The following is a 12,745-nucleotide window of genomic DNA, read 5'->3' as shown; positions in this document are numbered from 1 at the left end:
GTATGAGAGGGGACGGGTTGAGAGGGCGTGTGAGTTGCGGCAATGTCCTTGCGAATTGTGTCAATCTTGTTTTTGAAGTGATTGGCAATCTCAAGGGCGGTGAGTGAGGTGCTGGGTGGAGGTGGGGGTGGAGAGAGTAGAGATTTGAAGGTGGAGAAGAGTCGGCAAGGATTGGAGGAGAGGGTCTTGATGAGGGTCAGGAAGTAGGCTTGTTTGGCTGCGTGGAGGGAGGAGGTGTAGGTGTGGAAGGCAGATTTGTAGCGGGTGAAGGCTTGTTGGGATTTGGTTTTGTGCCATAGTCGCTCCAGGGCACGACTGTGTCATTTGAGGGTTTTGGTGTGATCAGTCTGCCAGGGCTGGAGCGGTCGGAGTCTGGTGTTGCGTGTGGTTAAAGGCGCTAGTGAGTCAAGGGCTGTTGACAGCGTGTTGTTGTAGGCAGTCATAGCCAAGTCGGGGCAGGACAGGGGGAGGATGCTGTCATGGAGTTGATCAGCTGCAGAGTGGAGTGGGGCAGGGTTAAGGTTGCGGTATCTCTGTACTTGCTCCTGGTCAGCAACAGAAACAACAGTTGAAGTCAGAGCATCAGATTGACAGACAGGGAACTAGCATTCTTAATAATGACAGCCTCCATTAATCTCTCATGACAGTGTCTCTTTAATTGCTTCATTTATTCAATAGGAAAGTCTTCTCCTTTGTTGCTGTGTTCACTAAAGAATTTGGGCAATTAACTAATGCCACTGTGGGAACTTGATGATTTCCCAGAATCAGGCTTCCGGCTCTATAATGAATCTATGTAGGAGATAGATTTATTCCTACTTAGCACTCTAAGGCAGCCTTTCTCAACCTTTTTACCCCAGAAGAACCCCTAATATAATTTTAAGGTCACTGGGAACCCTCAGGGAACTAAATTTAATTCACTGGGGGTCAATAGGGTACATTCCCCTTTCATTGGTGGTCAGTAGGAAGAATGCAAACCTTATAGTGGTGGTCAGAATGACACCCTTAAAGACAGCTAAAAAAGATCACTGGTGTCATAGCACTGGCTTGGTCCTGAAACCATGAAGACACCATCAGACAGGAGATTAATCAGCCATAGCTGTAAGGTACCTCTGGAGAAAAGCTAGGGTTCCATAGAACCTTGGTTGGGAATGGTCTCACAGCAGTTTCTTCTGGCCATGATATCTCAGAATTACTTTATTATGGCTTGGAGAGTGCATAATATCACCCAAGAGTGTCTTCGTGGAAGACAGGATACGTATGCAGCAGCAAAAAGGGTTAAAGTCCCACTGACCTTTTAGTTTAAATCAGCTAATTACATTCCCAATGCATCAGAACAAAACGTGTGCAAAGTCTCCAGAGTCATACAGTTATGGCTCAATAGACTTTAAAGGAGAAGTCTAGTCAAAGCTCAAAGCTTTTTTGGCCCTACTATTTCACCTATGGATCACAGGAGTGCAGTTTGCTTAGTTCTGTCAGCCACTGGCTGACTAAGAACAATCAGTTCTCAGTGTAACGGTGGTGGGGAACAGATACTGCATCCACCTAGGTGAGTGTAATTTTTTTTTTTAGGAGACCCATACTTCTCTTGACAGTAAGAGTTTAAATCTACTTTACATGTTGAGGCGGTGTGGGAAAGTGATAAGGGCTTTCTTAAAGAGGAACTTCACCCCACACCTGAAAATTTAAAAAAGACACAATTAAAAATATTAATATATATTTGAATTGTAAAAACCTATTCACCATTCTATGCAGGTTAATGTTACCTAGTGCCTCTTCAATCCCAAACCACAAATGCCATGTGTGTACACCTTGTGCTCCACCCATAGAATTCAAATATTTATGTGCTGTTATTACTTTGGCAATGTGTAAACAATATGAATCTTGGGTAAAGCGTTGGGGTTGCATGCATGGGATTGGCAGTGCATGAGCATCCATGAGTTGCTAGTAGACTCCTAGGCAGGGACGGACTGACAATTCATGGGGCCCCTGGGCAATAGGAAATCATGGGGCCCCTGTGTCCTTGCCCACACTCAAACCACACCCAAAAAAGCCTATGAGATGTACCAGTGGCATCTCATGGGGCCCCCTACTGACCCTGGGCCCTCGGGCAGTGCCCGAGTGCCTAAATGGTCAGTCCGCCACTGCTCCTAGGACATATGGGGTTCATATCTCAGGAGTCTGTGGGCAGTGAGCAGAAGACAGAAAGGCATGTACAAAATAAATAAATTGTAAGAAATTTATGAAAATCAGGGGTAAACACTAATATTAACCACTTTGCGACCGCACGCACGCAATGTACTACATTTGGGTACAGCATCGCATGACTGTGCAAATTGCCAGTTAAAGTAACGCAGTGATGAATATAAAAAAATGGCCTAGTCATGTAGGGGGTAAAACCTACACAGCTGAAATGGTTAAATGAGGTGCAAAAAGAAGGTAAAGATCATCTGTAAGGGTTTAGGGTAAGTGTCTGGATTAGGGGTATTAGGTGTTGTGAAACAGTTAAGGGTTAGGGTGACAGGTTAAGCAAAAAGAGCCTAACTATTAGACCCAATTCACACCTTTGTGTTCTGGGAAATACATGAAAAACATGCCAAAACCTCTTAATGCCAATTGAGTAAGGGGTGGAAGTTGATATTCTGAGAAAAAAAGCCCTGCCTAACCCTATCACTTAACCGTAAGTCCGCATGCACACTGATGTGTCATGTCACAGTTTTTTTGTGCAATTTTGCACATTTGTCTAGCACAAAATATTCTTAATGGCACCTCAAGCATGGGTAGCAGTTGCAAGACAATGCAGTTTCTGCTTTCCTGCTTCTCCCTCCCGCAGGACTATGTCACAGCGTGGAGACTACTCAGACTCAGTGCCAGTTCCTCCCAGCAAGTTGTAAAAAAAAAACAAAGAAAAAAAAATTAGTTTTACATGATGTAAAAAATACAAAAACATGTTGCGCTCCACTAATATAAAATAAAAATGAATATGCTCCCAAAAAAAAATATATATATATACCATATAAAATTCAAAATTATATATATCTTAAACAATACATTTTTATAACATTCGTGATCCTCTTGCAAATCCATGCCTTTTTCCACAATCCGTGAAATATTATTATGTGTATAAAAGTTACACACAAGTATGAGTATGTGTATGGTGAAAGTGACCCACATATTTAATTTAATATTTCACAGCACACACATTAGTATGTATAATTAAGTACACAATCTTAATGATCATATATTGATTCATTTTACTATTCAGTAAATAAATAGTTTTGTAATTTTAATTTCAATTAATTTTTTTATTTGAGAAATGATAAAATACACCATAGTAGCTCACAAGAATCACGCTTATATAAGTTTTACATGATGTGTTTTGTCATTTTATTCTAGGATCTCCAATTGCTGATTTTGTAGAAAAATCCATCGATGGCAAGAATCTAAATCATATGATCATTCTCCCAACTGGTTGTGCGGAACAAAATATGATGAAATTGGCACCACTTGTTATTGCCACCCTGTTCCTGGACAAAACAAACCAGTGGGACAAAGTTGGACTTCAACGCAGGGCAGAGGCTATAAGCCTTATGCAGACAGGTAAACAGAGCTAGCCATCCTCTGGAAGGTATATAAAATGCATATACATAATGTAATTACTTTACGTTTGTCTATGTATTGAATTTATAATGGAAATCGAATTTAGGCTTATAGGGGGAATGTCCACATGGTCAGCTGCTGGTTTGGAGAAGAAGGTACCTGATAAACCAATACTCCTTCCTTTGTAGAACAGTGCCATCTAAAATCTCACTTCTACATCTGCATGGCGCACCAACCGCTAAATGCTATGTAGTTGGGTCCAGTCTTTCTGTTGTACATGAGTACCTATTTATATTTAAATGTTGGAAGCATGCCTGTTTAAGTCTTGCTTCTTTTACACTGTGGTTATTCTTTTGGTAAAAGACTATAGTTCGCATTCTTTAGGTAAACCTGTGCTTAGCATTGTAAAGTAAAAAGTTTACTTTCCAATACTCCTGTGACCTTTATATGACTGAAGATGAAAGAATGCTTCAGATTATAGGTGTTATTCCAAAATAATGGCCATCTGAATCACTTCCTCCATAGCCTTCTTTGATACTGGAATATTCCTCCAGAGATTAACCATACCACCAAGAGAGAAAAAACTCCAGTGTAGTATATATTGAATAAGATACGCCCATTCCTAACCTCGGAAACCACTAAGCAACTTATTGCCTCCCTTGTTATATCTCACCTTGACTATTGTAACTCCCTCCTCATTGGCCGACCTCATCGCAGGCTATCCCCTCTTCAGTCTATCATGAATGCTGCTGCCAGACTCATCCACCTTACTAGCCGTAATGTATCTGCCATCCCCCTTGCCAATCCCTCCAATGTCCTCCACTCAGTGTCCTCCACACCTCTCTGCCAATCCCTCCAGTGTCCTCCACTCAGTGTCTTCCACCCCTCTCTGCCAATCCCTCCACTGGCCTCCATTCAGTGTCCTCCACCCCTCTCTGCCAATCCCTCCACTGTCCTCCATCCCTCTCTGCCAATCCCTCCACTGGCCTCCACTCAGTGCCCTCCACCCCTCTCTGCCAATCCCTCCACTGGCCTCCACTCAGTGTCCTCCACCCCTCTCTGCCAATCCCTCCACTGGCCTCCATTCAGTGTCCTCCACCCCTCTCTGCCAATCCCTCCACTGGCCTCCACTCAGTGTCCTCCATCCCTCTCTGCAAACCCTCCACTGGCTTCCCATTGCCCAACGGATAAAATTCAAAACCTTAACAATAACATATAAAGCCATTTCTAACTCTGCCCCAAATTACATCAACGAACTTGTCTCTAAATATCACCCAAACCGTACTCTCTGCTCCTCGCAAGACCTCCTACTCTCTAGCTCCCTTGTCTCCTCCTCCCATGCTCGTCTCTAGAGCTTCCCCATCCTCTGGAACTCTCTACCCCAACTTATCAGACTATCGCCTACTCTGGTCACTTTTAGGCGATCTATGAAAACCTATCTCTTCAGGGAAGCCTATCCTGCCCTCAGCTAATAATGGAATCTTCTACTCTTCCAACAAGTCCGTCCCCCACAGTTACTACCTTTTGTACCAGTAGCCCCTCCCTCCTAGATTGTAAGCTCCAAAGATCAGGGCCCTCCTATCCCTCTTGTATTGAACTGTATTGTTGCTGTATTGTCTCCCGTTATATTGTAAAGCGCTGAGCAAACTGTTGGCGCTATATAAATCCTATATAATAATAATAATATATAAATCCTGTATAATAATAATATATAAATCCTGTATAATAATAATAATATAAATCCTGTATAATAATAATAATAATAGTGAAGCTTCCTGAAGACGTGATTAACAAAATTAGTTGAGGCCCTTGAGATTTGTCATATCTGGTTCCGGTGATGTCACGTCCAGTTTGTACCTTCCGGTTGGTAGAATGCACGTGGATCATGGGAGGGATAGCTACCTAGTATAGGCTGTTTACAATTGTGCCGATTGTGGGCAATAATTTACATTTATACACTTTTTACGTGAATAAAGAAATACTACACTATAGTTTTTTCTCTGGTTTGGTGGTACAGTATGGTTAATCTCTGGAGGGATATTCCAGCAACAAAGAAGGCTATGGAGGAAGTGATGTAGATGGCTATTATTTTGCAAGAACACCTATAATCTGCAGCGTTCTATGACCTTTAGTCATATAAAGGTCACAGGAGTGTCAGTGAGTGTGCACCTCTCACAGTGGCGTGGAATCTGGTGGCACTGTTACAAGATTTATTTATAAGAAGCACTGAAGATTTTTTGCACAGTGATACATTGGACTTTATTCAGAGACTTTGTGTTTATCAAATTGGTGGGGTTATTGTTGTAGCGCCTATATACGCCTTTTTATTTTATTTTGCAGTGATGGTAAGTTTATATTACTATAGGAGGGCAGCGTCACATTCTTAGGGCATTTGAGTGCTGGTAGCAAGCACCTTTTCACATAATTAAAAGGTTTATTTAACTTTTACACTTTTTTTCAACACCATATTGCCAAACGTTTATGAACACCTGACTATAACCTCTGTATGAGCTTTTGGTAGAAAAAGACAAGCTGCACTCATTAGCTTCCAGTGATGCTAAAAATGGCATTTCCTCCAGAAACAGGTTTAGTTTTAGAGAGCTGATGCTGGTGACATATTTTGCTCTGTTGGTCCTGGTGGCATATCCTTAGAGTCGGTCCAGTATCCAACAGGTGGTCGCTTCAGCACCCACTTACTTTACAGCCACTTTCAGGAACGTGTTCATTGGGAATAGTATTCTGGAATAAAAATGGTTGAGATACAGAGTTTAAGTGCACACCACCAGAACTTCACCAGAGCACCAGACAAGGTGTGATAGACTTTTCTGGTGAATGTACCAGATTGTGGCTCTCAGACACACCTGTGCAGATGGCAGCTCAGCAGGGAATGAACCAGAGCAAGGTACAAAGTTGACAGGTAATTCCAGGAAAGAGGACAAGGTCAAGCAAACAAGTTTGGTCAAAATACAAGCCAAAATTGGTAACAAAAGGAACAGGAATGCATATCTTGGTGATATATCCTGGTCCTGTTGACACATCCTCGGAGTAAGACCAGTCTCCAACTGGTGGTCACTTCAGCACCCACTTACTTTACAGCCACTTTCAGGAATGTGTACATTGGGAATTGTGTTCTTGCATAAAAAGGGTAGAGGCACAGAGTTTAAGTGCACAACACCAGGATTTCACCAGAGCACCTCGCAAGGTGTGATGGACTTTCCTGGTGAGTGTACCAGGTTGTAGACATCCAGCACACCTGTGCAAATGGCAGCTGAGCAGGGAAAGAGCCAGAGCATGGTACAAAGTTGACAATTTGAAAAATAGGGATAAGGTCAAGCAATCGTGGTCAAAATACAAGCCAGAATCGATAACCAGAGGAACAGGAGTGCTTGGAGCCTTGGGCTAGGAAATGAACCTATTAATCAGGCAGGGGGGTATTGGCATGAGCACAGCTAAATTGTGAGGATCATTGACAAGATAGGCAAGGACTGGTTGTGTAGCTGTTATGACTTCACAGTCCTGTGCAGCAATCAGGGGTAAGAGACTATATCCAAAATCCGTAATGTAGAAGTGTGATGCTGCAACCCTTCCACGTTGGAATAATGATGAAATGGCTGTACCTGTGCTCACACCACAGCCGCATAAACTATCAGGCAAAGGGGAATCCAATGGATAAGACATGTTGATGCATTTCAGCCCTGGTTGGCTTTAGTCATTTATGACTAAAGATTTCCAGGGCTGAAACGCATTTACATGTCTTGTGCATTGTTTTTCTGTTTATTCTGATGGATCCGTAATAAAGATTTTTTAAGCATTGTATACCATGTCCCCAATTGTTTTGTTTGATGAGAGACCATATAGTTGATCAGTTTGGTTGACATACCAAAGCTGGAGAGAGCTTTGTCTTTAGATAGTACCAGTCAGCAAGTAGGTTGGGCTGTGGAAGGGCTTGGGAGTGCCCTGTCATTTACCAATATGAGTTTGTTGGACATCCCACTCCAAAATAATGGCTATTGATAAGGAGTTTGCCTCCCTTTTTGGCTATAACAGCCTCTGATTGTGGGTTATGCATGTGGAATTTGTGGCCATTTGGCCTAAAGAGCATTTGTGAGGTCAGTTACTGATATCAGATGAGAAGACCTGACTCACAATTGGTGTTCCAGTTCATCCAAAAATATGGTACAGGTTAGAGCTCCATGCAGGCCACAAGAGTTTCTTCACACCAAACCCAGCAAATTATGTCTTTATGGAGTTGGCTTCATTCAAAGGGGTACAGTCATCCAGAAATAGAAAATGTTTTTCCAAGCTGTTCGGTTACCTCACATAATATAGTCTGTGACTGATTCATGCTAGGAAAAACTGCAAATAATGCCTTTTCTCTTACTGATTGCTGTCCTAACACTGCAGTGGTCTGTACTGGCAGAGCTGACTAATATCTGCACCCTTCATCACAAATTTCTTCACACAGACTATGTATTGTATTGTTACTGAGTGCTGATAACTGACTGCAAATTGGGTTTTTTTGCTCAAAAAAAGTCCAAAAACGCCATTTTGCCATGTTTTTCAGTGTCAGAGCGTTTTTACAGCTAAAAAACTCCTCTAGAAACCCACTAGTTCTGGGGTTTTTACCAGCCAAAAAATGCCCCTGCCAAAATACGCTGATTACAGTCTGTGTGCATGGAGAGTTTACTGGCTGTAGAAAAAAATGCCAAAAGCCAAAAACAGCCGCTGTAAAAACGTCCCGTGTGCATGAGGGCTTAACATGAAGGCCTATCAGTACAATATCTATCTAACTACAAATCTATACTTCTGACTTTGGTTGGGGTTTATTTCCCTTCCTTTCTGCTGCTTATATTAAGATTCTGTTCAGTTTGCTCACTTTATGACACACTCCTTTCTTAGGGTGTCTCCATTCTTGATGGAGCAGTAATGGAGACACCACGTGGTGCCGTGGTTGGGATTTGAACCAATGACCCTAGTGCTGCCAGGCGGAAGTGCTAACCATTTAGCCACTGTGCTGCCCCGCAGTATATTAGATGTGCTAGCACATTTAGATGTACTTGACTAACACATTAAAGCCAGATTCCATCTAACACACATTAAGCAATGACAACAACCATTTTTTTTCCTCTTGGGATAAAGGTTTTACATAAATGAATAATAGCTGACCGTTGTAGGCACACCTTTTCATTGTAGATGGTTTGTCTCAACCCTATAACTGCCATTTTTGCTAGACAGCTTGGTTTGTTAAAGAAAGTTGAAAAATAAGCTGTTATTGCTGCAAAGGGTGGGCCAACTCAATATGACCCTTCATTCCTTTGTAAGTGGGCAAACTTACAAAATCTGCAGGGGATGAAATACTTACTTCCCCCACTGTATAAATAAATATATGTGTATGTGTGTGTGTGTGTGTATATATATATGTATATACACAGTTGTGTTCAAAATTATAGCAGTGTGTTGAAAAAAAAGTGAATAAAGCTCAAAATCCTTCTAATAGATTTTATTTCCATACATACAAATGCATTGGGAACACAACACATTCTATTCTAAATCAAAACATGAAGAAAAATATATCAAATGTGTTGTTCCTCTAAAAAAAAATTGAAGAAAAGTGAATATTAGACTGTTCAAAAAAATAGCAGTGTTTGTATTCTTTACAAACTCAAACATTCACTATATAAACTGAAAAATGTTTGAAGATTTTGCTTTCCTTTGAATCACTTAATGAATATTTGGTTGTATAAGCACTGTTTCTGAGAACTGCTGTACATCTGTGTTGCATGGAGTCACCCAACTTCTGGCCCCTGTGATCAGGTATTCCAGCCCAGGATGATTGGACGACATTTCACAGTTCTCTATTTCTTGGTTTTGCCTCAGAAACTGCATTTTTGATGTCACCCCACAAGTTTTCTATTGGATTAAGATCCGGGGATTGGGCTGGCCACTCCATAACGTCCATCTTGTTGGTCTGGAACCAAGATATTGCACATTTACTGGTGTGTTTGGGGTCGTTGTCTTGTTGGAACACCCATTTCAAGGGCATTTCCTCTTCAGCATAAGGCAGCATGACCTCTTCAAGTATTCTGATGTATTCAAACTGATCCATGATCCCTGGTATGCGATAAATAGGCCCAACACCGTAGTATGAGAAACATCCCCATATCATGATGCTTGCACCACCATGCTTCACTGTCTTCACAGTGTACTGTGGCTTGAATTCAGTGTTTGGGGGTCGTCTGACAAACTGTCTCCGGCCACTAGACCCAAAAAGAACAATCTTACTTTCATCAGTCCACAAAATGTTGCGCCATTTCTCTTTAGGCCAGTCAATGTGCTCTTTGGTAAATTGTAACCTCTTCAGCACACGTCTTTTTTCCAACAGTGGGACTTTGTGGGGGCTTCTTGCAGATAGCTTGGCTTCACATAGGCGTCTTCTAATTGTAACAGTCCTCACAGGGAACTTTACACCTTCTTTCATCTTCCTGGAGCTGATTGTTGGCTGAGTCCGCGCCATTTTGGCTATTCTTCTATCCATTCGAATGGTAGTTTTTTGCTTTCTTCCACGTCTTTCAGGTTTTGGTTGCCATTTTAAAGCATTTGCGATCATTTTAGCTGAGCAGTCTATCATTTTCTGCACTTCTTTATATGTTTTCCCCTCTCCAATCAACTTTTTAATCAAGGTACGCTGTTCTTCTGAACAATGTCTGGAATGACCCATTTTCCTCAGAATTTCAGAGAGAAATTCACTGTAACCAGCATGTACAACATTTGCTGCCTTCCTTCCTTTAAGGGCACGGCTTCTTCAGATCCTTCCACGTCTGTCACGTGCTCAGGGTGAACCTGCTCTCATCTGTGAAAAGCACAGGGATCCAGTGGAGGACTTGCCAATTCTGGTGTTCAATGGTAAATGCAAATAGAGTGCTATGGTGCCAGGCAGTGAGCACAGGGCCCGCTAGAGGACGTTGGGCCCTCAGGCCACCCTCATGAAGTCTGTTTCTGATTGTTTGGTCAAAGACATTCACACCAGTGGCCTGCAGGAGGTCATTTTGTAGGGCTCTGGCAGTGTTCATCCTGTTCCTCCTTGCTCAAAGGGACAGATACCGGTCCGGTTGATGGGTTAAGGGCCTTCATCGGCCCTGTCCAGCTCTCCTAGAATAACTGCCTGCCTCCTAGAATCTCCTCCATGCTCTTGAGACTGTGCTGGGAGACACGGCGAACCTTCAGGCAATGGCACGTATTGATGTGCCATCCTGGAGGAATTGGACAGTCTGTGCAACCTCTATAGGGTCCAGGTATTGCCTCATGCTACCAATGGTGACACTGATCCTAGCCAAATGCAAAACTAGTGAAAAACAGTCAGAAAAGATGAGTAGAGAAAAAATGTCAGTGTCCTCCACCTGTAAAACCATTCCTGTTTTGGGGGTCATCTCATTGATGCCCTTCTAGTGCACTTTGTTGTTAATTTCATTAACACCAAAGCAGCTGAAACTGATTAACAACCCCCTCTGCTACTTAACTGACCAGATCAAAATCCCAGGAGTTTAATTGACTTTTTGAGCAGTATATACAGTGAGGAACAGAAGCATTTGAACACCCTGCGATTTTGCAAGTTCTCCCACTTAGAAATCATGGAGGGGTCTGTAATTCACATTGTAGGTGCATTCCCACTCTGAGAGACAGAATTAAAAAAAAAAAAAATTCAGGAAATCACATCGTATGATTTTTAAAGAATTTATTTGTCTTGCACTGCTGAACATAAGTATTTGAACACCTGAGAAAATCAATGTTAATATTTGGTACAGAAGCCTTTGTTTGCAATTACAGAGGTCAAACGTTTCCTGTAGTTCTTGACCAGGTTTGCACACACTGCAACAGGGATTTTGGCCCACTCCTCCACACAGATCTCCTCTAGATCTGTCAGGTTTCGGGGCTGTCACTGAGCAACACGGAGTTTCAGCTCCCTCCAAAGATGTTCTATTGGATTTAAGTCTGGAGACTGGCTAGGCCACTCCAGAACCTTGATATGCTTCTTACGGAGCCACTCCTTGGTTATCCTGGCAGGGTATTCAAATACTTCTGTTCCTCACTGTATACAGTGTGTGTATATATATATATATTTATTTATTTATTTTTTAAACACTCATTTTCTTCCGATTTTTCTCTCCCTATTTCTGTCTTTTTCATTTCAGGTTATGTCACTCAGTTAAACCATCGTGCTGCAGATGGATCTTATACCGCTTTTCAGGGGTCAACCAAGGGAACCTGGTAATTATAAGAATGCCTACTAAGTTGAAAAGACAGAACCAACAATACCATACAAGATGAATTCAAGGTATGGCAATTTTCACATTGTTACAAGGGTCCAGCTTGGTCCAATGTAAGTATTAGAGATGAGCGAATTATTCAAAAATTTGATTCTGCTGATTCGCCGAATTTTCGGAATAAATTCGATTCGATGCGAATTTATTCGCTGCGAATTTAACTTATTAAAAGGGTTTCTAGGCTTCAGAGAGCCTTTATATTAGTGCAGAACACTGTACCTTTAATTTAAATGCCCTTGGAGTCTGCTGGGGAAGAGAAATAATACTGTCAGTCAGTATTACATGCAGATGAGTGCCGTCGATCTTAGAATCCCCGCACACTTCACTCATTTGGGCAGTCACGGGGCATGACGAAGAAGATGAAGAAGAAGTGGAAGAAGAAGATGAAGAAGAAGTGGAAGAAGAAGAATGAAAAGAAGAAGAAGAAGAATGAAAAGAAGAAGAAGAAGAATGAAAAGAAGAAGAATGAAAAGAAGAATGAAAAGAAGAAGAAGAAAAATGAAAAGAAGAAGAAGAATGAAAAGAAGAAGAAGAAGAAGAATGAAAAGAAGAAGAAGAATGAAAAGAAGAATGAAAAGAAGAATGAAAAGAAGAAGAAGAATGAAAAGAAGAATGAAAAGAAGAATGAAAAGAAGAAGAATGAAAAGAAGAAGAATGAAAAGAAGAAGAAGAATGAAAAGAAGAATGAAAAGAAGAAGAAGAAGAATGAAAAGAAGAAGAATGAAAAGAAGAAGAATGAAAAGAAGTAGGATGAGGATGAAGAAGAAGAAGAAGAAGTAGGATGAGGATGAAGAAGAAGAAGTAGGATGAGGATGAAGAAGAAGAAG

At 41.5% G+C, this 12,745-nt stretch overlaps 1 protein-coding gene across 1 annotated transcript in view; it reads left to right on the top strand.

Moving 5' to 3' along the window:
- The window catches only part of LOC149453933 (venom factor-like), a 374,515-nt gene that overhangs the window by 222,699 nt on the left and 139,071 nt on the right, over positions 1 to 12,745 (top strand). Inside the window, exons 24-25 of the mRNA XM_089687988.1 lie at positions 3,394 to 3,597; positions 11,787 to 11,862. Of these exons, the coding sequence (XP_089544114.1) occupies positions 3,394 to 3,597; positions 11,787 to 11,862 (280 nt within the window). The remainder of the gene's footprint in view (positions 1 to 3,393; positions 3,598 to 11,786; positions 11,863 to 12,745) is intronic.

Source organism: Staurois parvus, unplaced genomic scaffold (assembly GCF_062004578.1).
Source record: "Staurois parvus isolate SC_StPar_1 unplaced genomic scaffold, SC_StPar_1.0 ptg000444l, whole genome shotgun sequence".
Classification (NCBI taxonomy): Eukaryota; Metazoa; Chordata; class Amphibia; order Anura; family Ranidae; genus Staurois; species Staurois parvus.
This window is presented reverse-complemented; position numbering and strand designations above follow the sequence as displayed.